Source organism: Marmota marmota, unplaced genomic scaffold, assembly GCF_001458135.2.
Source record: "Marmota marmota marmota unplaced genomic scaffold, marMar, whole genome shotgun sequence".
NCBI classification, from domain to species: domain Eukaryota; kingdom Metazoa; phylum Chordata; class Mammalia; order Rodentia; family Sciuridae; genus Marmota; species Marmota marmota.
The window spans coordinates 25,534,280-25,560,805 of record NW_026000240.1 but is presented as its reverse complement, the minus strand read 5'-3'; the positions used below and the strand labels follow the sequence as shown (position 1 = coordinate 25,560,805).

General features: G+C 41.8%; 2 protein-coding genes across 13 annotated transcripts in view; one reads left to right on the top strand and one right to left on the bottom strand.

Annotated features, from left to right (window-relative positions):
- The window catches only part of Armc8 (armadillo repeat containing 8), a 99,174-nt gene extending 79,904 nt beyond the window's left edge, over positions 1-19,270 (top strand). For all 4 annotated transcript variants that reach the window (XM_015487006.2, XM_048794101.1, XM_048794100.1 and 1 more), the window contains 6 exons: positions 1,253-1,402; positions 2,371-2,466; positions 9,146-9,241; positions 12,777-12,849; positions 14,211-14,304; positions 18,625-19,270. In XM_015487006.2, the coding sequence (XP_015342492.1) occupies positions 1,253-1,402; positions 2,371-2,466; positions 9,146-9,241; positions 12,777-12,849; positions 14,211-14,304; positions 18,625-18,658 (543 nt within the window). In that variant the 3' untranslated portion in view covers positions 18,659-19,270. The remainder of the gene's footprint in view (positions 1-1,252; positions 1,403-2,370; positions 2,467-9,145; positions 9,242-12,776; positions 12,850-14,210; positions 14,305-18,624) is intronic.
- Positions 1,396-26,526, bottom strand: part of Nme9 (NME/NM23 family member 9) — a 43,170-nt gene continuing 18,039 nt past the window's right edge. For 6 of the 9 annotated variants that reach the window (XM_048794109.1, XM_048794111.1, XM_048794105.1 and 3 more), the window contains 2 exons: positions 25,993-26,129; positions 23,757-24,006 (listed from right to left, as the gene is read on the bottom strand). In XM_048794109.1, the coding sequence (XP_048650066.1) occupies positions 23,942-24,006; positions 25,993-26,129 (202 nt within the window). In that variant the 3' untranslated portion in view covers positions 23,757-23,941. Of the gene's footprint in view, positions 2,640-20,968; positions 22,581-23,756; positions 24,007-25,992; positions 26,130-26,526 lie in introns of those variants that run through there. The other 3 variants (XR_007344096.1, XM_048794110.1, XM_048794108.1) reach the window with 3 other exon arrangements.

Below are 26,526 nucleotides of genomic sequence, written 5' to 3'. Positions count from 1 at the left end.
TTGACAAAAATTGCATGTGTTTAAGATGTACAACATGTTTTAAAATATGTACACATTGTATAATACCTGAATTGAGCTAATAACACGGATCGCCTCATATGCTTTTCAGAGTGATTAAATAAATTGCCAAGATTATAGGTTTGGAACGTAAATGCTTAATAATTTAACATTTTCTAATAAATAATTTATAATAATGGATTTTGAAATTATGACATCAACTGGACAGTGTAGTGCACACCCATAATAACAGCTCAGAAGGCTGAGGCACAGGATTAAGGGCCAGCCTTGGCAACTTAGTGAGGCCCCATCTCAAAATATAATAAAAAGGGTTTAGGTATAACTCAGTGGTAGAGCACTTGCCTACCATGAGCTGAGTCAGTCTTCAGTACTGCAATAAATGAATGAATAAATGTATGAATAAAAGAAACACACACACACACACACACACACACACAACCCTTTTTCCTTACGATCATTAAAGTAAGTTTTATTGAAATTGGAAAGGAAGTAATCCTACATGATATTTTAAAAACATAATTATAGTAGTTATAATTTAATTGCTGTATACCAGATACTCTTGTTTCCTCTAATTCTTATTTTAAGTTATATTGGTATATATCTACCTTACAAATGGGAAACTAGGACTCCAGGAAGTTAAATGAATTGTGAGGGAGAAGGCCTCACAGCTAGTAAGTATGGAAATGGGTTCTGAAGCTGTCCCAATCTGTACTCTTCTTCCTGTTCCACATCTGCTTTGTTTTCATCTGAACTTTGAAATAGAAATAACCATCTTCTCCAGTACCACATTAAAAAAAAAAAAAACTAAATAAACAAAGGTATTGTATCTGTCTACAACTAAACATAATTTTTAAAAAAATGGTCATATTGTTTCTAAAATACAGGGAAGGCAACTTGATAACCATAAATACAAAATCTATTTATTACTTCTCAAAAGTAATAAATACATTTTGTATTTATCTGAGAAACCTTAAGACCTTCAAATGCCCATGCCAGAAAGTAATCATATTCATCATTATAGGTGTATACCTAAGAGTAGCAGTTATCCTTCTCTTGACAAATAGAAATATAGGAAATTAACAGGAATTAGAAAAATAGTATTACTCATGCTTAAGGATTTTAACAGATTCTGTTTATACTTTGAAAATTATCAGAATTACTACAAAAATAAAAATTATATAATTAAATAAAATAAATATAGAAATGATTCTTGCAACTTCTTTAATCCTTTCAGAATATGGCATTTCAGGCTGAACAAAAAATAAAAGCAGATATTTTACGAAGCTTGAGTACTGAACAGCTATTCCGGTTATTATCAGATTCAGATTTGAACGTGCTGATGAAGACATTGGGACTTCTTAGAAATCTCCTTTCTACTCGGCCTGTAAGTAAAATCACCCAGGCTTCCAGATTAGCTAGCCCTCCGTGTCCCTAACCCAACACTGCTGTCTCTAATCCCCAACATCTACCTCTGAGTATGACTCAAATGTTGCCCCTTTTCAGAGAAGCATGGAGTTGATGTCTTGACCTGCCACCTTCATAGGTGTTCTGGGAGCCCCCCTGCCCAACACTGCTGTACTGCCCATCCTGTCTGTCTCTCCACCCTTTGCACCAAATATATATCTGCCTTGATTTGTTACTTTATTCTTGCTTGGCTTGCTGGCCACATTTTTCATCTGCCTGAATCATTTATCTCTGAGGCTTCTGCTTGATTGGATTTAGAGAACTCTTCTTAATGCCGTTCCATAGACACTCCCATACCTTCCCCTCCCACATTTATTGGATTAACCTCTGGAGATGTCATTGTGGAGATTAGTGGGCATTTGTCAATAGAAAAGGCACAGCTTTGCTGGTGGGGTCACACTCAGTGTAGTTCTGTGATGTTCCCTGACCAACCATGTCAGGTGACCACTTCAGGTGGATGAAGAAACATGGTCATATTTTACTTCTCTGTGCTTTGCTTGTCTTTTGAATCATCTTCATACAGTTGTGCTCCAAGATAGTATTAATACCTATACTGTATTTTCCATGTCTGCCCCCCAATCCATAATTTTATGCTTCCTTTTTGTTTAATATCTTTGGGCTTGAGCACTCCCACTGATTTTAGTTCTATATTCTATCAGACCAACTCTATGTTCTCTTTGTAATAAAGTCATTCAGAAACGTATTTGAAGGCAAAATGCAGCTTTATAGTATAATAAATACTATTCTTTGGCATCTCGTTCTATATGCTGTGTTGTTCTGCTTGAAGCAACTGTGTATCATAGAATGTTAACTTTTAGAAGCTTTCTGTTCTTTCTGTGGGCTTTTCGTTTCCCAGATGATAACCGTGGCCTTCCCATTGTTTTACAGCATATAGATAAAATAATGAGTACTCATGGAAAGCAAATTATGCAAGCTGTCACCCTTATTCTGGAAGGGGAGCATAACATTGAGGTCAAAGAGCAGGTATGTGTCTTTTCTCCTGGGGAGTATTTTCTGAATGTGAGTACAAAGGCAGATCTTAGTTAGGAACCTCCTAAAATGTTCAGGTCTGAAGAAGACAGGGTGCGCTGCTATGGAGGGTCCATAGGCAAGAGAGAGGCTCCATCAGCCCTTGAACTCTTCAATATTTCTTCTTCCTGGAATAGAAAAAAACATGACCAGAGTCTATAGTTTCCCCCTGTGTCACACATTGTATACACTGTCCCTGTCTTTAAAGTAGCAGCCTTCTTTGGTCATCCTGGAATTATTCCTTTCTCCAGAATTCACTATTTCTAGCCCTTTCTGCCACCGTGCTATAAACCCAAACTCTTACAACTCCCTGGTCAGAGAATTTCTTATCCTGTTGATGGTTTTGGTTTCTTTACTCTTAGGCATCTTCTGTTCTTAGTCACCACCTGAACTCCCCCTTTCTGTTGGATTTTAGTAGGGCAAGATTGTGGTAGACATAAAAGTATGGACACTGCATTTATCAGGGAACCGCATGGGAATCACTTTTCTGTATTTTCTGGGAGATATCAAGGCAATTTTAATGTTATATATATATTTTACTTTGCCATAAAAATAAAGGTCACTTGCAAATTTAAGATTTTTACCCAGAATCTGAGGTGTTAGGTTTAAATTTATTGAGTCATACACATATATGTATGCCTATATTAATGCCAGAAACTTGCCAAAATCATTAGTGGAAAGTTAGGCATAGAGTCTAAGTGCAGGGCCCAGACTTCTCCTCCTCTGTGTTCTGGAGCTGGAGTAGTTCAGCCAGCTTCCAAAGAGCAGTCCCAGGAGTAAGAGCAGAAGGACTTAGCAGCTGTGATGTAATTCATGAACAGAAAATGTTAGATTGACAGACTGCTTTTAAGATGTTTCGATGATTTTTTTCTTTTTTTTTTTTTTTTAAAGTCAGGCCAATCAATTTTTTTTTTCTTGGCAGCGCTGGGGATTGAACCCAGGGCCTTATACATTCAAGGCAGGCACTCTACCAACTAAACTACAACCCCAGCCCCCGATTTTTTTCTTAAAATTAATCTCCAAAGCATCACTGAAGTGAAATGAGATGAAATTCATTACTGGAAATCTTATTAACAGGAAATACATTGTTCAGAAGAAACTATTCTATTGGGAGACCAGTGGAATAGATTTTGTCTAGGAAAGATAGCTCACCTGGATAGAATTTCCCTAACTTGAAAAGTAAAGCAAGGCAGGAAGGCTAGGTGAGATTTAGATGAGGACAAACAAAAAGACCAACAACAGTGGGGTTTTTTTGTAAGAAACAGATGACACTCTCATACAGATTTTGGAGATGATCCAGAAGTAGACAAGTATGGAATGCTTAAACTGCCTAGTCCTTAGCTGGGAGTTTAATGCTTCTCAAAAATATCTAATGAATAATTTTTTAATCTAGGCCTAATTGATGTTCGGTATGTTGCAGTGATAAGTTTGTATGTGTGTAAATACCCATGAAACCATCACCATAACCAAGATGGTGAACATATCTATCACTCTCTTTAAAAAAAGAGGAACTAGACAAGAATGTTCATCTGTCCCAATCCAGTTCAACATTATACTGTTATATCTACCAAGTATAGTAAGTCAAGAAAAAAAGATATACAGATTGGAAAGGAAGAAGCAAAACTATTCCCAGACAACATAAATAGAAAGTGCCATAGATTCATCATAAAAATCTAGAACTGATGGGCGTGGTGGCGCATGCCTATAATCCCAGCAGTTTAGGAGGCTGAGGCAAGAGGATTGCGAGTTCAGAGCCAGCCTCAGCAAAAGTGACATGCTGGGGCTGGGGTTGTGGTTCAGAGGTAGAGTGCTTACTTACCATGCGTGAGGCACTGGGTTCAATCCTCAGCACCACATAAAAATAAAATAAAGATATTGTGTCCACCTAAAACTAAAAAATAAATATTTTTTTAAAAAAGTGATGTGCTGAGCAACTCAGTGAGACCCTGTCTGTAAATGAAATACAAAATAGGGCTGGGGATGTTCCTCAGTGGTTAAGTGCCCCTGAGTTCAATTCCTGGTACCCTCCCACCCCCAAAAATCTAGAGCTAATAAATAAGTTAATAAACAGGTCACAAAATAGAAAAATTGATTTTATTTTTACATATAAGCACTGAACAATTAGAAGTGGAAACAGTGCCATTTAATAGTAGCTCAGAAAAAAATGAAATGCTTTGGTATAAATTTCAGAAGGATCTGTACACTGAAAATGACAAAACTCTGATAATGAAAGAAATCCAATAAATAGAGAATACTATGTTAAAATTCCATTTAACATTTTAACCATTTAGAGAATATTATGTTAAAATTCTCCCAAGGAGATTTACTGATTCAACATTATCTTAATAAAAATCCCAGCATATCTCTTATAAACATTAATATAAATGTAAATGCTAGAATATCTACTATGAAATAGAGTAATCAAGACAGTATGCCATCAGCAAATAGGTAGCACATTAATACAACAGATTAGAGTCCAGAAATAGGCCCACACATATATGGCAATTGATTACTGACAAACATGTGAAAGCACCATTTTCAACAAATGGTGCTGTAACAATTTTTGACAAAATATTTTGCCAAAAAATTTAACTTGGATTATATCTCACAACTTAGATGAAAATTTATTCATAGGCATAACAGAAAAGGCATAGAGAAAATCTTTGAAAGATTAGGCAAAGGGTTCTTAGATATGATAGTATAAATATCCAAAAGGGAAAACTGGTCTTCATCAGAATGTAAAACTATTTTTGAAATGCACTGTAAGAGAATGAAATGACAAAGCATCCACCTGAAGGAAATATTTGTGAATAATCCTATGTCTTATGGACACATTGGACACAGTGACTTTTATCCAGAATATATAAAGAGCTCTCAAAATAATAAGCAAAAAACCAACCAAATAAAAAAGCCAAGTGAACAATATTAACAGACACTCCATGATAAAATATCAGTACACTCTTTTAGATTGGTTAAAAATATTTTAAAACTGATAGTACATCAAATGGCAATGCAGATGATACACTTTGGGTTTTGCAGTGTCTTTTAAGATTGAAGATATACAGTTATCCCTCAGTGTCTGTGGGGGATTGGTTCCAGAACACCTAGGTATACCAAAATCTACAGACCCTCCAGATCAGTACATAAATTGGCATAATATTTGCATATAACCGAGGCATATCCTCCTGTATACTTGAAATCATCTCTGACTACTTATAATATCTAATGTAATATAAAGGTTATATAAATAATCATCATTTTTTAAAAAATAATGACCAGAAAAAGCCTGTACATGTTCAGTATGAACACATTTTTTTTTAAATATTTTCCATCCATGGTTGGTTGAATCAATGGATGTGGAATCCATAGAAATGGAGTGCCAACTTTACTTACCATAAACCCAACAATCCCATTCCTAAGCATGTGTTCACATAAAGCAAAAACCTATATTCACACAAAAACTTGCATATGAACAACAAAAAAAGTTTATAACAACTATTTTGGTAATCACCACAACCTAGAAACAAGCCAGATGTCCCTTAACTGGGCAGTGAATACACTGTGGGATACCAGTCAGCAATAAAGAAAGACAAACTGTTGATGCATTCAACAACATGGATGAATCTTAAGTGCCTTATGCTACATGAAAGAAGCCCAATTTAAAAAGAAGCATTCTCTATGCTTCTATTTCTATGAGTCTGCAGAAGACAAAGTCATAGAAGAGAGAACAAACATATCCCAGACTTAAGGGAGGAGTAAGGGACTGTAAAGGGATAACATAGGGCAAGTGGGGAGGGAGACAGAAGACCATTCTGCATGCTTAATGCTGATTGTGGTGAGAGTTATAAGATTTTATACATTTATCAGGTAGAAATCAAACCAAAAAGTGAATTTTACTGTATTTAATAATTGTGTCCTTATTTTTAACCCGAAAAAGTCAACTTGAATTTTATTTGTAATGACATCCAATAGATCAGTTTGGGAAAAAGTGACAATATTGAGTCTTCCAATCATCGAATACACACTATCTTCCCAATTAGTTAGGTTTTTTTTAAATTCTTTATAGCAATATTTTATAGGTTTTCATATACAGATCATATACTTCTACATTCTGAGAAATACTAATGGATAGTTTTCTTGTAATGTGTTTATCTGGTTTTGGTATTGAGATAATGCTGGCTCTAGGAAACAAGGTGGGGATGTTCTCCAATCTTCCTTGAGAATTTGTAGAGAATTGGTATTCTTTTTTTAAAATGTTGGTCGAAACTTCAGTGAAGCCTTGTAGACATGGTGTTTCTTTTGTGAAAAGATGTTTAGCTACACATTCAGTTCTTTAGTAGGAACAGGACTGTTCAAGTTCTTTATTCTTGAGTGAGCTTTGGTATTACAAGTTTCTATAATGCTGTACAATCTCTATAGTAACCCTTTACCCATGCTGTTCTATCCTGAAAGTAACTAAAGATAATATGTAAGTGAATATTCATGGCCTCTTCAGAAAAACTTTATTTACTAGAACAGGCAGTGGTAAATAAATCACCTGTCTTCATGAAGGAGGCTCTGCCAGGCTAAAACCAACAGGAAAAGAAGAGCCAGCAGCAGGGACAGAAGTAGAGCCTGGCTGAGGGTGCAAAGGGAACATGGAAGAATCTTTCTTCTTCTCAATTTTCTCCCCATTTCAATCCTATGAATTAGCTAAAGCAGAAAAAGAAATAATGGAAATGACCCTGACCATGGATAGGAATTCTAAAAGGTTTCGTGACCAAGGTGCCCCTGGGGAAAGGAGAATACATTTAGATTCATTGGAAAGAATGACATTTATAGGGAGATACCTCAAAATAGACTAGGGCAGCAAGATAAGTGATTGATTCCTCTTTTTGGAGTGTTAGAATAGACCCATGGAAAGCATACTATAAACATTTCTGTGGAGATAAAACCAAATGTTAAAAAGTTCAATTAGTTCTAGGGCCAAATCAATTCAATATACCGAACAGCAGAGATTAAAAAAAAATACACATGTGTGTATGTCCACTAATATGAACAATTAGAAATCAATGAAACAGACTAGGGATTAGCAAACTGTGGCCTGTGGGCTAAATCCAGCTCACTGCCTCTTCTGGTAAATAAAGATCACTCTTAAATCTGACATCTTCCCTAACTTGTGGGAAAGATCAGATTCTCCTCATCATTACCTAGCTAGTCCCCCAGTGTCCGCTTAGGAATATATGTAAATATATATATTCCTTATTTTATTTATTTATATATATATAAAATTATATCCTTATTTTATTTATATACATACATATGTATGAATGATTCTAAATTGTATTTCTTCCGTCTCTTGTTTCCTAGAGGCACCCTTTTCCTAGTTCACAACTCAGGGTTCACTCCCTAAAAATCTAGTTACTACACTGTATTAATCTAGATGAATAAAACTACATACCCTTTAGTATATTTGAGGGTTTAGGCCTGAGTAAAAAAAGAAAAAAATAAACAATCTCAATGGCATAATAAACTGAAGTCTTGCAAAGAAAAAAGTTAGAATTTGAGATAATTATTAGTCTCTCCCCCACTTCACCACTCAACCTACCGGAGCAATTGCTGACTGTACTGCAGGAGGGGTCAGTGTCACTTCCTCCAGGAAGCCTCCTGGCCCTTGCAGGATTCAGGCCCTTGCTCTTCAGGCTTTTTGGTTCTCTGTTCTACTTTAATCATACCACAGTGAAATGTAATTCCTCATGTCACAGTTTCCAAGTCGAGGAGTGTATCTTATTCCTGTCTCAGCTTCATGCCTTGCAGAAGGCAGCTCCATGATAGATGTTCAGTAAATCTGTTACTAAGTCTGGCACCAGCTTATTACCCCTACCATAGCCCTATCTCCTTTACCTTAACCCTTGCCATCTGCTGGTTTAGCTATCAAAAAGGACCAGCAGACAAGAGCAATCTCTTCTTCTGAGAAGAAACTCCAGGCAGTGCAGTGGTTGTCCTCTAGATGTCCCATTGTCCCATTGAACCAGTGGGTACGGGCTTCCTCCAGTCTGCACAGCAGGTCAATCTGGACTTCATTCCTTCACACATTTTGCTTCCTTTTCTGTTCTTCTAACAGGGGTCAAAAAAAGTTAAGAGGTTCTAATTGCACATGGTCAGTGTAGCTGGTGGACATAGTCTAGGCTTTCACCCAGAGGTTGTTAGCTTGGGAGCAAGTTGCAGGTGGAGGCTTGGGGAAGGGAGGGGGACAACACTAATGAAGTATTCACCAAACTGAATGCACTTTGAAGAAATCTGTGGGTTAATCACAAGAGCTTCTCTCAGAAATGAGCTTTCCAAGACAAAAAATAATAATAAAATACTTTTTCTTTTTTCCTTTTGTGGTACTATAGTATGACCTATATGACATGACTTTACCCAGCTTAATGCTCAGCAAGAAACCCTAGGAGTGTTTGATGTGTTTTTGCCTAAAGTAGACTCAGGTTGGGGGTGGTTACTTTTGTTGGCAGTGTCAGGAGTTGAGAAATCAGGGCCATTGATAATGGAACCTGTGAGAATACATGTACCTTCAGGTGAGAAATTGCCCAAACTCTTGAGAGACTGGGAGCCTCAGAGGATTCTTGATTTCTGGGTCTTTGTTCTTTTTCAGACGCTCTGCATCCTAGCCAACATAGCAGATGGGACAACAGCAAAAGAACTTATTATGACTAATGATGACATCCTGCAGAAAATCAAATATTACATGGTAAGCCCTTGTCCCCCAAAACTGCAGCATTGGAAGGCAGGGATTGTAGTGTTGTTGCAGGAATTTTCTAAGAAGAATAAATTATTGTGACAGATTCAGGGTACTCTTCCATCCAAAAGGGTGGAAAACACTAACTCCTTGAAGCTTGTGCCATTGGAGATACTAACATCTACCACCCCAATCCCCACTCCACTCATCTACTGATTGCCTCCTTACCCAGTGAAGCTGGGGGCTCTTGGCTTTCTCTCAGTGCCCCAATTCTGTCTCCCTTCTCAAGGCTTCAGTCCCATGGAACTAAGGTGCTTCCTTGGCACCTTAATTTCTCAACCCGTTTGCTTCCAAATAGCATGCCACCTACTGCTGTGGCCATGCCCTACGTCATTTCATCACCCATGGCTAAAATCTGTCCTCCTCTTTTCATTTTCAACATATCCTAACTGAATTCTAACCACAGAGGAACCTGCCTCCTCTTGGTCACCACACGGTTAACAATTGCAGAGGAAGGACAGAACAAGCTGATTGATTGATCCACTTCACAAAATCCACCTGGGCACTCAGCCTCACTGGGTTTCCTTCAGTGACTCTCAAGCAGTTTGGTACCCCCATTCTCCACAAACAAGAATAGGTTCTTACCCTCTCCTCATTCTTTAAACTTCATTTCTTCTCTCCCCATTACTCTTAGTGATGACCTAGTTTTTTGCTTTATTAAGAGAATAGAAGCTAAAATTTTTTGAGGCTCTTTGTACACCTTGAAGTCAAATCCATACTCGCTTATGACCGCCCATCATGTACTGCAAATTTAACCCCTCCTCATCCCCCGCTCATTGCCTTGCTCTCTTCTTTCATTTCCTCGGCAAGGCCATGCTCTTGCCTGCCTGAGGATCGTCACACATACTGGCTTCTCTTCCTGGAACACTTTTTTCCCACTCCTTCTCACTCTTCAGACCTAAGGTGAACTGACCCTTCCTCTCTTATTCTGTGTTCCTGCATTCTGTTTCTTGCCTTTACAGCATTCAGCTCAGATATAGTGAGTGTGCCACCTGAGCCTCTCCTCTACCAGGCATAAACTCCATGACATTAAGGACACATCAGTTTGTTCACAGTTCTGTATCCAGCACCTTGTAGTACCTGGCCTTTCATATAAGCTCAGTAAACTTGAGTGAAAACCTCCTGCTTCAACCAGGAGTTCCCTGATCTTTCCACATAGTAGCTTTCATCTCTTGACAGTCCTTCCATCAGCAGAGGAGTGCTTGCCTAGCATGTAAGAATCCTTGAGTTCAATCCTCACTACAAAAACAAAAAGCAAAGAAAGTTTCCCTTAACCTTGCATACACCTACCTCTCTGCTTCTGTTTGAAGTTACATTTCTTAAAAGCATCTTCTGCACATGCTTTCTCCCTCCTTACCTCAAAGTTCATTCTCTAACCTAATTCATCTGGCCTCCATCCCCATCACCTGAAACTGTTCTAGTCAGGGTCACCAGTGATCTCTGTGATGCCAAATCCAAACGGTGCTTTCTCTCCACTTCTTACCCCACTTACAGCAGACTTCAGCATTGCTGTTTCTTCCTCCAGAAAATCTCTTTGTCTTGGCTTCCATGACCTTCTCTTGATCCTCTTGCCTGGGCCGCCTTCTTCTACAAGCTTTCCTGAATCACTGATTCACAGCCTTGGCTATACAACATAATTTCCTGGGGAGCTTTCAGAGACTATAGCCTTGCTTCTCCCAAGATTCTGATATAAAAGGTCTGAAGTATAGCCTGGTCATCAGATTTTTAAAAGTTCCCTGAGTGGTTCTTACATAAAGAGTTAAGAACAATTGGCATGGGGAATCTTGTCCACCCTGTGGCTTGTACTGTCATTTCTATGCTGATGATTTCTAAGTATCTGCCCCCAACCTCGACCTCTCTTCAGAACTCTAGACTCATATCTCCCTGTCTACTCAGTATTTTTATGTGACTGTCTGATAGCCTCTCAAGTTTGGTATTCAAAAATGAATTCTTAGCTATCTCGCTTAGATTTACGTGTCTCACCTCCTGGTCTTTACCATTTAGTTTAGTAGCTTTGCCATCTACCCCATTGCCAAAACCTGGGAGTCTATCTTAATTTCTTTAGCTCTTACCTTCACTCATCTAATTTATTGCCAAGTCCCATGAATTCTTCCTTCAAAACTAATCTTGAATCTGTTCATATCTTTCCATCACCACTGACCCTTTCTGGTCTAAGCCATAGTATATTATGACTGATTGACTACATAATCATAGTAGCCTCCAGGATCTTCTGCTTTGTTACTTCAGTCCCATCAGCCAAAGTGATTTTCTAAAAGTGTAAATAAGATCTTGTCCCTCCATTGTACAAATCCTATAAGAGCTTTGAACTCAGAATGAAATCCAGAGTCCCTGCTCTGGTCTTAAAGGGCCCACAATTTGGCCATGCCTCCTTCTCTGAATATACATCTTCTTACCTCAGATCTTTTCAGGAACTATTGTTCTTGGAAACCCTAGCCTCTTGATTTTTACACATCTGGCACCTTCCTTCTTTAAATCTCTGTTAAAATGTTGCCTCTTTCAAAAAAATGTTCTCTGCACCATCTAAATTAAGTTCCTGCCCTCTAGTTTTATTGAATGATTAATGAACTTATAAATAGTAAATGCATTTTATAGTATATGCAAGTTCATTTATTCAGTTTACCCATTGATGGCCTGAGGCTGTGAGCAGATGGTAAGTTTTATTCTGTTTGGTCTTAATGGAGCTCAAACTGGACATCTCTTAAAAACTGTTGCCAGGTAGAAGATGAAGCACAAAGCATAGAATTCTAACAGAGGAAGCCATGTCCAATTCTTTTTCTTCTTGGTAGAGGTACAGTCCTACTTAGGAGATAAATCTGTCTTGACCTTCAAGAAACCATTAAGAATATTATGTAATTGGTAGTCCATTAGTTATGCATGAATTATTTAAATATGCTAGCTTTTTTTTTTTTTTTAATTGACCACTAGGTAAATAACCTGTAAGATTGTTTTATGCTGGGCGTGGTGGCACATGCCTGTAATCCCAGTGGCTCGGGAGGCAGAGGCAGGAGGGTCGAAAGTTCAAAGCCAGCCTTAGCAAAAGCAAGGCACTAAGTAACTCAGTGAGCCCTTGTCTCTAAGTAAAATAGAAAATAGGGCTGGGGATGTGGCTCAGTGGTCCAGTGCCCCTGAGTTCAATCCGCGGTACCAAAAAAAAAAAAAAAGATTCTTTTACTCATGAGTCCTCTTTCACTTAGGAAAAAGCACTCTATATGGATAAATGATCCAACTTAACCAGAAATAGTTGTACTTTTAGTATATAAACAAAAGTAAACAAGAATTATGTGTTAGAAGATAGAAGGCTGCTCAATGATAGTTGATACATTTGATAAAGTAGAGATTGGATCTAGTCTTTTTGATCCTTCTACAGAAATAGGAGTAATTTAATTATCACCTATGACATGTTACTCAAAAAAAAATGATCAGAAATGAGATCACCTCCATTTTTAATCCTTTTCTATATTACTAGGGTCATTCACATGTCAAACTGCAGCTTGCTGCTATGTTTTGTATATCGAACCTCATATGGAATGAAGAGGAAGGTAAGAGTCTGGTGAGATGTTTTCCTGAAGAAAAGTATGGGAAGATAAAAGTATGGCACAGGGAAAGCAGAAAGTTCCCCTGAGATTTTAGGCAGGGGCCCTACTCATTGGCCTAACTGGCCCTCACCACCCTACAGAGGCACCCCAGTAGGAGAGTCAGTGGGACTAGCCTGAGTCAGCTGACCTGAGCCAACACTATTGGAGCCAGCACTATACCGAATTACTAGGGGTGAGGAGTGAGTGACAGTCCTTGCCCTTGGGAGAGCTGATAAGAAGGATATAAGAGGCACTTGAAGAAGGTGAGAGAAGAGTGGATAAGAGGATGGCCTTCTGTTGTAAGCATAGGAAGCACATTTAAGGACTACTGGCAGATAAGCATGACAGAGAAGAGGATATACTGGTGAGATATAGTCTTACAGTAAGGTGGCTAGGGGTAGTGATCAAAGGTTCTCCATATATTAGAGTCACCTGGGGATTTTTGCAAAAGACCAGTTCCATTAAAATCTCTGGGGGTGGGTCTAGGTACAAGTAGTTCTTAAAGCTAACAGGTTGTTCCAGTATACAGCCAAGGTATGGAGAAGAGCACTGGATCTCAGTGCTAGGCTGGCTGCATTAGAATCACCGAGAAACTTTTAGAAGGCAAGTTTCTGGGCTTTGGCCATAGAGATTCTGGTTCACTGGGTCTAGAGGGTATGGTGCCTCAATGTAGGCTCTTCAGTGCATCAGTGTAGATTTTTCAGTGGGGAGGAAAGATTCCAGAGGGATTGTTATACTTAGCACTTGTATCCAGAAGTGGTAGGAGGCAAAACTGGATTTAACCCACAGGTCTCCATACCATGTAATATTTGAATTCCAAGAGAAAAATCCAGGCCTCAAAGTCTTGGTCTAGTTGGAAGGTGGAACAGAGTGGTATGAAATTGGAACTGCCAGTTGTGCTGAAAGGCAAGAAGTGCAGGGAGGAAGGAAAAGGGCAGAAAACAATAGAAGGAGGGGAAAACAAGGTCTCTTAGGAATAGGAAGAGACTGTCCTCCCCAGTGCTGTGGCAATGTCCTAGAAAAGCATCAGAGCTTGGGGCCAATGACAGAGGACCTTGTACCAGACTGAAAGAATCTGATCTTGATCTTAATAGTCTGTGGGAAAATTAGTCCAGCAGCAGAATATGGGGTGGACTGCAGGAAGGAGGGACAAGAGGTACAGAGACCACTTAGGCTGAGAGTCCAAGCATGAGAGGATCCAGGTACATTGCAGGAGGGTGGTGGATAAGAGGCAAAAGGTTGAGGAGTGAAGGGTCCCAGTAAGGCTGAAGGAGAACAGCTGTCTGCATCATTTTCCCAGTAACCTGGTAGCTTTAATCTTTTAGGTTCACAAGAACGCCAAGATAAATTACGAGACATGGGCATTGTAGATATTCTACACAAACTGAGCCAGTCACCAGATTCCAACCTTTGTGACAAGTGAGTATCAACATGAAAGGGGCCTCTATTTGAGCTACTTTGGAGTCAAATCTTTTATGAAATGGTTTGAATTGCTTAGTAATTCACATGGCCAAACTTTTAAGATCTTTTAGATTCTTAGAATTTCGTTTTTAATTTTCTGAGTCAACTGTGACATTTGAGTGAGGTATAAACTAGTAATTACCAAATTATTAAAGACTCTCACCCTGAATTAATGTTGAGTCTGCATCATCTTAGTTGGTATCTAAGATCCAGAGGCCATTCCCTTACTTCCTAAGATCATTAGAATAGAAATGCATGTAGCCTTTTGGAAAGCAGAAAGACAACTATTGAAAACGTTGATTAGATCACTGAAATCAGATCACTGAGCCTTGTAATCTAGCCTAGCCTACCCCTGCTGCTGGGAATCAGCAGTGACCACTAAGTAGTCCCTGTCCTCAGAGAGCTTGCCATTCCCCAGGAAGGGTAGGAGTTACAACCATACATCCAGCTAACCTCAAAATAGTCAGAAATACTCTTCCTAGCTGTGTACACTCCCTGATAGCAGACTTCATGTGCCAGCTTACTTCTGTGTGTAGCAGCAGGAGGGAACATCAGCTGTCCTTCTCCAGACACCTGAGCAGAGCTCAAAAGCCCTTCAGCTCCTTGTGAATTGGTTCTGCCTATCCCACCTCCACCATACCACCCTATACTCCAGCCTTACCTGCCTGCTTTCAGTATCACACTTCAGGCATTCACAAACTCTCTTATCTGTTTTGCCACCCTGGGTCCCTTCCCTCCAAGTCCCCATTCATTCTCTCTCTTTTTTTTTTAATACCTACCCTGCACTCACTCCCCTCACTGTTTTAGGCATTGGAGATGTATGGTGAATAAATTTGGTGAAATCCTTGCTCATGGAACTTACATTCTACTATAAAAGACAGATAATCAACAAATGAATGTAAGTTCAGTTGGGTAATGGCAGGTACCATGAAGAAGAACAAAGCAAAGATAAGGGAACGGAGATTAAAGAAAGTTGGTTATCATACTGGTTAGTCAGTAAATCTCTCTCAGAGGATGTGATATTTGATCAGAGAACTGGATGGAATGAAGGTATCTGCTAGACAGATGTTTAGAGGGAGAATATTCCAGGCACAGGGCATGGTGGGTTCAAATGCCAGGTAAACTTGGCATTTCCAGAGAGCAGCAAGAAAACCAGTAGGGTTGGAGGAAAATAATGAGGGGGAGCATAAACGTAGGTGGAAGGAGCCAGATCACAAAGAGCCTTGTAGGTAAGAATTTTGACTTTTTATTCAGAATTTGGAGGTTATTGGAGAGTGCTGAGCAGAAGAGGCATTAAATAATTTTGATTTTTAAAAGATCACTCTGGTGGCTATGTACAGAATCATCTTTAGTAGGCAGAAGGGAAGGAGGGAGACCAGTTGAAGTCTGTTGCAATAACCTAAGTAAGAAACAACAATGGTCCTGGTGAAGTATTGAGAAGGTGTTGGATTCAGAATTTAATCTGAAGACAGAGCCAACTGGACTTGGTGGAAGGTATTAATGAAAAAGAGGAAAGGAAAATGCCAGTAGCCTGAGCAACTGGATTGAGGTGCAGTTTACGACAGTGGTGTGGAACCTCGGAGAGTGAGTTGGGGTAGAGAGAATCGAGTTTTTGTTGGGATGAGCCAACTTTAAGAGACCCATTAGGTATCTAAGGTACTCAGGGGAGATAAGAACAGGGATATAAATTTGGATGGTGTTTAAAGGGAGCTGGATGAGTCATCTAACTAGACTAAAAGAGGGAGAGAAGAAAAGAGTGCCAACAACCAAGCTTTGGGGCCCTACAACAGTTAGGGGAAGATGAGAAACTTCCAGTAAAAGAGCATAGGAAAAACCAACGGGGTAGACTTGAGACCCAGGCATGTAGTGTCCTGAGAGCAAAGAAAGAGAGTGCCTAGACAGGGCCTTTCATCCTTCAAAACTGGATCAGCTTGTCACCTCTTCCAAAACATCTTGTCTGACCCACTCTCCTGCCTTGACCCAGGCTATGCTAGGAACCCCTTCTGTGCGCCATAGCATGCAGAACACATTGCACTGTGTTTCTGCTGCAGCCTGTTTTCTCTGCTGAAGGGACAAAGTACTTAGTAACTGCTGCCAGTGAATGGCTATTCCTGACTCTGGAACACAAGAGCAGGCTGGGCTTTTGCCTCCTTGGAGCTTGTTGTCCTATAGGTCAAAGAGGGCAAGCCCTTGAATAACCACAACCCCAATGCTGGTCAGATAAGTGTAACACCAAAGGCAAGTCCAGGCCGGCCACATGTCACAGGCTGGATTTGAACTTTTGCTTGAGGTTTGGCACCTCTGCTCCCCTCCATAGATGCCACCTTATATGGAGGGCTGTAAACCCACCTCTTCTGGCTGATAACCAGGTCATTTTCTGAGGGTTTTCTCTCATAATTGTTAAGAAGTGAAAACTGTTCTTCTTAACATTGTCTCTGGGATGATCTAGATTGCTGAGAGAGGCCTCACCAAGATGTAATGAGGGGTGTGTGGGCCCTCCCTGCATTGCTATAGACAAGTCAGTGCTTTCTCCCCCAAATTTGTATGGTATATATAAGTTTTCACCACTTCTTACACTTCAGCCCATTAAAAGAAAAAAAGGTGTGAGTTACCCAGTCTAAGTCCATCTAAGAAAAGATGATCATACCTCCGAAAACATCTGTCTAAAAAACTTCTTAGGTAATAATAGACAGCAGAAAGATTAGAGAACTTTCTGAGGCACAAAATAATCAAACATAGCCAGCCTCTGAGTAAGATCCAGAAGGAATTTGAATTGACAGTTTTTTAAAAGAGTAACACAGGATTTTGATTAAGACCCTCAAATGGACATTCCCGTAATCATACAGTAAAGTCTGTCATCTAGAGAAGACCTCTCCCAGGTACTTCTGTATTTAAGTCTTTGTGATCCTTTGACTTTGAAGTACTTAACAGTTGAGCTGTTGCTAACCAGCCTTTCCAGCCCAGGCTCAGAGGGCCTCAGGGTCGCAAGGCCCTGGCATTCTCACCCAACCCTCACACTGCTCTTCCCCGCTTCCTTATGGATTTACGGAGGCAGGTGAATGGTCCCTAAGGGGTACTGTGGCATTATTTGAAAACTTGTTTCTGAAAATGTCCTTTCTTAAAACCCATCTTGCCTGTGGCTCAGGGACAGTCTTTCTAGAGATTTCTGTTCTGATGCTTTGGACTGTTCACAGTTATCGTCTCTAGAGTCTTATGTAATTGTAAGAACATTCCTTAGTGTACCACTTTACAAACTGTAGACTAGGGCTGGAGTTGTGGCTCAGGGGTAGAGTGCTTATCTAGCATGTGTGAGGCACTGGATTTGATTCTCAGCACCACATATAAATAAACAAAATAAAGCCCATTGACAACTAAAAAAATATTTTAAAAAAACCTTTAGTATATTACTTTACTATCAAAACTGCACTAAATCCAGCTAATTGCATGCCCAGTCTACTTGGTGCTACTTTTGTCAGCTAATAGAACTGGAATTTTAGACTTATCTTTCTGTAATTTAGAAGGGGAGACTGTTGCTAAAACCAGACTTCCTAGCTCCACAATTGCATCCTCTCTAGAAACTACAAAGCTTATGATGGGAGTGGTAAAGGAGGCTCAGAGGAGTGGAAGAGGTTGGAGCACTGTTGACATTACACCTTTTCCTCTCCACCTGACCCCTTTCTTCCCAGTCACTTTAACATGCTGCATGTCCCACATTGATGGTATCATCAGGCATATAGAACAAGATGAAATTGTACCCTTCTTCCATGGTTCTGAGGCATTTGAACCATGAGGCGCTTCATCCCATGAGTAGCAGCTAATCCCTGGGTCAGATTTCCTTCCCCTTAGCTTCCCAGAACTCAAAGGGTCCTTCCCTAGTGTTGTGTATTACTATGTAAAACCTGCATGGCAGTAGGAGAAAGTAGAGAATTCCAGATCCATCACAACTCTGGACTAGTGACAAAGGAAAACTATAAAATGTGAGCACATACAAGGGGGTGTAGAATGTCACCAAGCTATAGCAGGTTTAAGGGTAAGGATGGCTGTCTAAGAGAACCACAGGAAGAAGAATATACCCAGTGTAGGTTTCAGAGCTCTTTGAATATGGCCCTCTGCTCCTTAAGTTAGGTGCCCAGCTGGTCACCCCAGTTCACTCTGGGAATCTACTTTTTTTAGGACACATCAACGCCAACTACCATCATTGAGCCACAGGGTTTTGGTTTTTTTTCTCTCCCTCAATTACAATTGAGATGATGGCTAACAGGAGAACTGTGATTTCAGGGCAAAGACGGCACTGCAGCAGTACCTGGCATGATGGGAGCGCCGGACATCTGTGAGCATCCACATCCTTGTTTAAGGAAGTACAGGAACTAGCCTCAATTGATTCCTTCTATTTGCACAAGTCACCTTGGACTGCAGGGAGCTGTTTTGCAAAAGCATTTTAGTAGGCTTAGATCTCAAATTCATCTTGAGGACATTTTTTTGAGGTAGTAATTTCCTCAGAGGACTATTGTGTTTTGTTTTGTTTTGTTTTCTGAGCTACCTGGACTCTTTATTAGAACAATCAATCATTTTCCTTTGGACCTACAATTTTTTGCCTATGCTGCAGCCACTTTGTGAGTAAGAATGAGTTTGTGTGTGTGTGCTTGCGTGTGGGTCAGAGTGAGTGGATGTGTGGGTGAGGGATACCTCAGATTTTTCTTTTCTTATTTTGTGTGAAAATCTCTTTTCTACAGATTTTCCAGGGTTTAAGCATTGCTTGCTGTATAAAACAAAAAACAAAAAAAACTTTACTGAATTATATACAGTTTGAATGAAATGTTATTTTAAAAACAAAACAATTGTTTAGTGTTCCATAAAGGTTATGTTGAATTTTGGTCAGATGAATATTTGTAAGTAAAAAAATATATGCATTTCTGAACCTCAACTTACATAGACTTTCTTTATAAAACAAAAACAGAAAAAGTTGGCTATAGTTGGCCTGAATAACAGGCACTCTACATGGTGCTGTGCAAATGAGTAAGCTAGCATCTTACTGCCATCAATGTTAGCAGGTCGAGCCACCTTTCAGCCTAATTTAATAAGTTCTCAGGCTTCCAAGTCAGAAGGACAGAGCGGAGTGGAGTAAGGCCACAGATTCACAGTAGGGTTTTTAAAACATCAAAGGGAAATATAACTAATGATAGTGAAAGCCAGTGGGCTCCCTTGACAGGAGACCAAGAGCCTCCCAACTACCGTAAATCCTATCATTGGTGTGGCAGTGTCTGGCAGAACTTAGCACCAGATGTGGAACCTTATTCTCAAGCTAAAAGAAGGCCATCACTTCTTGGAAACAATGTCAGATCACTTTGTGCTTACTGAAACAGCATATATCACTGTGAAACTAAAGAGTGTTCTACAGACACTTCTGTAGGAAGAAGCAAAAACAGAATAGTTCAGAAAGCAGTCTTCTCTCAGCTGCTACAGTGGTAGCTCAGGGTTGCTAGTTGGTGTGCTTTTGTGAAAATGAGACCTGAGATCTTCTCCTACAGGAAGCTAAGAGCTTGAGAGAAGGGAAGGGAATCTGCCCTGGATGACTGAGGATGGCATCTTTTTACAGCGAGTACTGCTTAGCCCTTCTACAACCCTTAGCTCGGCACCGGCTCCAGCTTCTGGGTCAGCTTCAAGGTGAATTCAACAGCGGTTGCTCTTGACTGTTTGAAGGTAGAACCAGCCTTTTCCCTTTGCTAGAAGGAGGCCAGAGGCACCGAGGCCAGGATGAGAGGTCTGCGGTCCAGAAGTTTGCGGTGAGTGTGTGCCATTGATGGGGCCCCACGCCCACCCACCAGCCACTCCCAGTGGGGTTGCTCACATCACAGCTGCCCTGTCACCAACCTGCACCTTCCTTGGAAGATTTCAATATGATTGATTGCAAATGAATGTTTTTTAGATGTATTTAATGCAATGTTTTCTGTTCTCAACATGGCCACTGAAGACTCAAATACAAGAGATTTTATTGTTATTTTTTTCAGAACATCACTGATTTTCTGTCCAACAGGAACTTGGGTTTTGTGCAGATATTAGAGTGCTACTGTGAGAGAGACAATTTAAAGAAAACCTAATTTATTGGGAGTACAGCCTTATTTAGGGCCCATTCACTGTCATTTTTAGTACTGAGAAAATATCGTTGGTTGGCATTTGTAACACAAAACACTATAGTGTTGGTATTAAAATGTTTCAGGTAAATATGAGGAAACCAATAATGAATTGCTGAGACAATCTTGAACCAGATAGCATTAGAGAGCTGAAGGCCCAAGGAAGTGACACTTTCACACTCCAACTCTGCATGAATCTTGCCTGTGGGTATACACAATGGTCAAGTAAAAAGTGCTTTACAATAAGTAACTTTTCTGATTTGAATGAAGGGAAATGTATTTATTAAAACAAAGCTGTTTGCTGCTTTACGCAGGTGCAGTGTTCAGTCAGCAAGGAAGTGGGAAGAATGGGACATGGTCTTGTGTCTACACCCAAGTTCTTAACTAAGCTTCTCGCTCTCTTTAATACTGCATTCTGTTCCTCCTCTTGTGCCCTGATTGTAACCCAGAATTTATGAACTAGAAAAGAATGTCCAATTTAATAAGTTGCATTTTTTTTTCCTTAAGCACTTTATTCAGAACAATACATGTTCTTCTGGTAGTGTTTGGATAATATGATTTTAACACATGCTAATAAAAGCCAAGAAAAATCATAGCAACTTCTAAAAAGGAGTCTGTTTTCCAAATGTCTGGAGCATTAGGAAACCTTAGGAGATGGTGTGGAGCAGCTTTTGGAACCTGTGATCCATGTGAAGGGCTGGGAGCCCTTTGCTTTTCAGGGTGGAAGCCAGTACCTCAGGCAGTTACGCTCCCAGGGGCATCTGCTGAAGTCTGGAGACCCCACTCTTCCTGGCCTCCTGAAGGCCAGCAGACCCTTTATAGGTGGCCACTCCCAACCAGCATGACACCGTTACCACCAGTGTTGGGTCCTCCACTGCCACCACCTGCTGGACACAGACCCGAAGTTTGGCAGTTCACAGCTGCATGGTGCCCAGCAGCCACCAGCCCTCTGCAAGGGTACACAGGTGCCCTTCACTTAATTGTGTATCACCATTTCCCATTTCTGAGATGCAGATGGCACTCCCAACTCCAGGCCTCACTGGAAGAAGAGAAAAGACACCTGCTACAGAGCATGGGGTAGGAGGACAGTGCAGTGGCTACGGAGGAGGGAGTCCTAGTGGAGTGGAGCTCTGTGGGAACCCAAGGAGAGACCAGGAGACTAGGAGGTCCCCTTTTTCATAATTGCAATGGGACACTGGAATTGAGGGCTAGAAAGGAAGAGAGGAAAGGGACATCCCACCCCAGGTCCTGATGGAAGGCTAACAGAAAGGGTTCCAAACACCTTGTGACCTGGAATAGGGACTGTTGCTATCCCAACCTGCCCCTTACACTGATCTTCCCTGATTACTGAGCAGGGAGGCACATAAGGGAAGTTTCTGTCCAGTACCTGGCCTCAGGGAAAGCTGTGGGAGCCCTCCAAGGGCCACAGAGTCAACTACTGAACCTTCTCTGCAGGTCCTGGCATTGGTTTTGCCAGGCCACCAGCTCTCTCCCTGGGGGGTGGGCCAGAGCCCGTCCTTAAGAGTTGAGTCCACCTCCTAGACTTAATGGGGCTAGGCCTGCCCTCCTCCCATCAAGCACTTGCATCTAGGGGATGAAGCCCAAAGCAGCCTCTGGCAGGAAATCAGGACCAACCAGGGTCTTAACAAAGGAGTACTGTCCCCTTGAGAGTGGGATGGTCTTACAGCCACTCTCAGGAGCCCCTACCCTATCCCCCATTCCTTATGTACTCTTAGAAAAGTCACTCCCTACAATGCTGAAGCCACAGCATCCCTAAGCCTCTGACAATGGGAGGAAGGGGCAGGTCACCACCTTTCCCACTCTGACCATCTCACCTAGTACCTCTCCTGCTTTTCTCCTGCCCAGCCCTGACCTTCTTGTCTGTTTTCTGGGGATGTTAAAGATCCCTCTCACTGACAAAAACGCTTCTCGCCCTGAGTCTCAGTTCCCCACCTACTCTTCCCCGTCACCTGCTTTTCAGAGGCCCTGGTTGCTGCATCTCTCATGTCACCAGTGGTGGGAGATTCTTGACTTCCTGGCTTCTGGGGAGATCAGATAGCTATCAGCTCTTTGCACCTCCTCCTCCAGGTGACTCATTGACACCTGTGGTATGAAAGCCCAGATGTATGACTTTTGTACTCCAAGTCTTGCCAGCTCTGTCATGGGCACAGACTTGAGCCCATGTACAAAGGAAGAGCACAGCCCCATGGTGAGCAGTGTGCCCAGGGCTCTGGAACAGTAGATCCCACTTTTCTGACAGCTCTGCTGGGCTTATTGTTTGATGCAGGGGCCCAGGACAGATGCTGGTTTGCACTGGGGGCTTGCATGTCTCCATTCAGAGGCAGCACAAGGTCATGGGAATGCAGTGGCCTTCAACAGTAGGGCCCATCCAATGTCTCAGGCCGTAGTTCTTCAGGCCAGGCTTATCCATTTCTCTCCAGAACCAGCACAGTTTCACACTAGGCTGACAGGAAATGTAATGTCCCTGTGAAGAGCTGTCTTCTGGGAGCCAACTGCCCATGTAAAGAACTTCTTTAAGTTGGAAGAGTGGACTCCTCTGGGGAAAACCAGCAAATGAGATTGCTGGCATTTTCCTCTTGGTTTTAAACAATACAGCCTTTTCCTCAGAAAGGACAGAGGATGCCTGCACTTGGTGAACTTAAAATAGCCTGAGAACAAGCTGGTAAGAGGGAGTGGGAATATTTGCTGGAAAGCTAACAGTTACTTTTTACTAAAACCCTGCATCCTTCAAAGGAAGAACCTAGAGAGACAGCTAACCCAGGCAGTTCAGTGGAAGGCAACCTGGGGCCCCACTCAGAGCAAGTTTGAAATTAGGCTTTAGCCAAATCAGAAGCCAAAGAACTGGGGAGGGAGATATCAAGTAAACTGGGTGAACTCTGGTTCCACGTGTAACTTCCAAGTATTGCCGATGAATGTGCCCTGACGCATGGAGAACCTCAGGTGGGCAGATCAGGCAGCACTGAATGGCCATGCATGACTGGGACAGGAAGCAGGAGGCCCCGCCAAAAGCCAGTTGACACCTGACCCCACATTGGGAAGCTGCCTTTGTCAGACCCTGGCTTGTTGCACTACTTTTAAGTCCATAGTTACCAGGTTGGGATCTAAAATGGTTTAACCATAAAGGAGGTGTACTCTTGGGAAGACACTGCCCCCATGTGGCTCAGTATCCTCTAAGATGATACCAGAGTACAGTAACCGATGCCTATTTGTTTTTTAAAACCTGATGACAGGATGTGGGAGAATGTGTTCTATATACTGTTTAATAAGGAGAAAGTATATGCTATTTTTTATTTCCACAAAAGACAGGTAAACAAGGAAGCATCGGTGCTTATAAAAGCATGTTCCTATTCTGAGGTTCCTTCCAGGCAGGCTCCAGTATACTGACATCTCGTGGCCCTGTGGCCTTGCCCTTGGTCATATGCTCAGAAGAGCAGCACAGCATCTCAGTCCATGTCCTCAGGGATGCAAAGCACCTCCATGGCGCCTGCTGCTCCATTGGTTTCAGTGCCTGTGGGATGACAGATGTTCTGCAGGACTTGTGAAGCCAACCCTGCCCCACCCACCATCTGCAAAGAAACAGGGAAAGGAATAGCTACCATATCACTGAGGACCAAGCTAGGTGTCAGGCTAAGAGGTCAGCAGAGGGGTCCCAATATGTCTTAGAATTAAAGAACTAGCAGAACGAGTAACATCTGTTTGAGTACTTAAGATATGTCACCAGGCTAAGCTTTACATCCTGTCTCTGCAACATTTCTGTGGAGGTGTGCCCAGGGCTCTGGAACAGTAGATCCCACTTTTCTGACAGTTCTGCTGGGCTTATTGTTTGATGCAGGGGCCCAGGACAGATGCTGGTTTGCACTGGGGACTTGCACGTCTCCATTCAGAGGCAGCACAAGGTCATGGGAATGCAATGGCCTTCAACAGTAGGGCCCAAACAAAGTTATTGGTTTGGGGTTATAATGGGCATATCATTATCTCTCCATTTTCACAGATGAAGAAACAGGCCCAGAAAAGGTAAGTAATTTTCCAGAAGTTATTTAGCTGGTGAGTAGTAGAGCCAGGATTCAAACACAGTATCATCGTGTCCTGAACTTTTGTCCCCTGCCCCCATGCTTTCTTAGCAGAAATGCTGGGTAAGTGAAGGCACATGCTGCTCCCCAGAATTGAGAAGATGAGACACATCAAAACAAATAGGCAGGGGAGCAGCATTCCAATCAGGTAGCTTCAAAGTGGTGGACAGTTCCTTCTGGAACTGTCCCCTTTGCTCAATGTCACCTGGGGCCAAAGTGAGGTTTGACATCTCCCAATACTCTCCCCAGAACCCCAGTGAGTTCACCCTCCTCTCAGTTCTGAGTGACACCTCCATGCCTCCAGTCATCCCTCAGGTGGATGAAGATGTCCCATGACTGTGAACACATAGGAAATGCATCATAAGCCATCCCAGGCCAGGTCCTTGGGAAAGCTGGCCCCAGCGGGGAATGACTGGAGAGTAACAGGTACTTGGATGTGGCTTGGGTCTTTGATCCACACGCAGTCACACTTCCCTGCAGGTTCAGACTCCCTAGGCTCTAGGTACACTCAGCCTGTTCCTCAATTGCCAGTGGGAATAGTCACCTCAGGGCAGTGGCAAGGACTCAATAAGGGCCAGTGCAGGTCAGCCCCTGCCCACCTTTCTGTTGTGGCTGGGTTTGAGACCTTGAAACCATGAGCATAGCAAACATTTAGCCAAATACCTTGGGTTAAACCCAAACATTTGGACATATATAGGTTATTACACTTCAGATCTGCACGCAGCCTTCTCCAAGAATGACCTTCATGTCCTTTGGTTTTTCCCAGAGCATTCATGTGGATATTCCCAGCTCCTTCCACCTCACTGCAGGCTCAATGCAGATGTAACTTGGGCACAGGAATAGTGCTGGCCAATTCCTCCACTGGTGGCATGAGCTGTCACATGCACTCTGGACCCTGTGGGGTTCTCACCCAGATTTGGAGGTGGTAATGACTCAGGCTACCTTTCCCAGAGGCTGAGTTCTCTTCATGGAGAAGATGACCTGGAGCTCGTGCCACAGTGGGCTCCAGGAAGAGGGCCCTCCCCTGCAGCCCCTGCTTCTCAGCCCACTAGGGGATTCAGGAAGGGGGAGGCGGAGCACAGGGGACATGCAGGAGCAACACAGGTTTTTGCAGGAGATTTCACTAAGGTGCTAAGACCTTCCCAGTGGTTTTCACAGAGAAATACAAAATGCCTTTATAATGAAAATAGGATTCCAAGATAAACTAAAGATGTAGTGAGGTACAGAAAGGCATCATTGTTTCTCTATGAAAATATAAGACAGTTTAATATTCATATCCAAGTTACCTGATGACCCATATTTTCAGAACAGAATTTTTTTGAATTAGTTACCAAATGATTACCAGTCCCACACACACCCAAGCACTTAGTCACAAACTCCTATTCACCGAGGTTGGTCTCCCACAGACTGCCTTGGTGACTTACCCTGAGGGGCCTCCACATCTTCATCTAAAAACTTGACACTGGGGAAGAGTAATGCCAGCTCTCTGCTGGCATCTTCTCGGTCGCGGCTCCCATGGACAGCGTTGAAGGGCATCTCTGTGCCATACAGAGCCCGGAGACTGGGGACATCGGTAAAAAGTGAAAGAAACAATTGTTTCATTTGAAAAGAAATGTCTTGCTTTCTGGCAACATGATTTCCAGATACAAATCAGCACTCTGCATTTCTGTGAAATTGCTTTCTTTGTAGAGATACCAAGAACAACAGCAGTAGGCAACATTCATTTGGTCCTGGCAGTGGTCTGGACCCCCAGCTGGGTGTTTTACATGCAGAATCTCCTGCAGTTCACCAAAGCCCTCAGAGGGGAAACCCTGGTATTTCCATTTTAGACAGGTGTAATTGTGTAAGCACTGAGCTGCCATGTTGTCAATATTACTACCATGCACTTGATACAACTGTTTAGCTGGGACTTCCTGTGTGTCAAGCAGTGTTCTAAATGCCTCTGTCCTCCATTGATG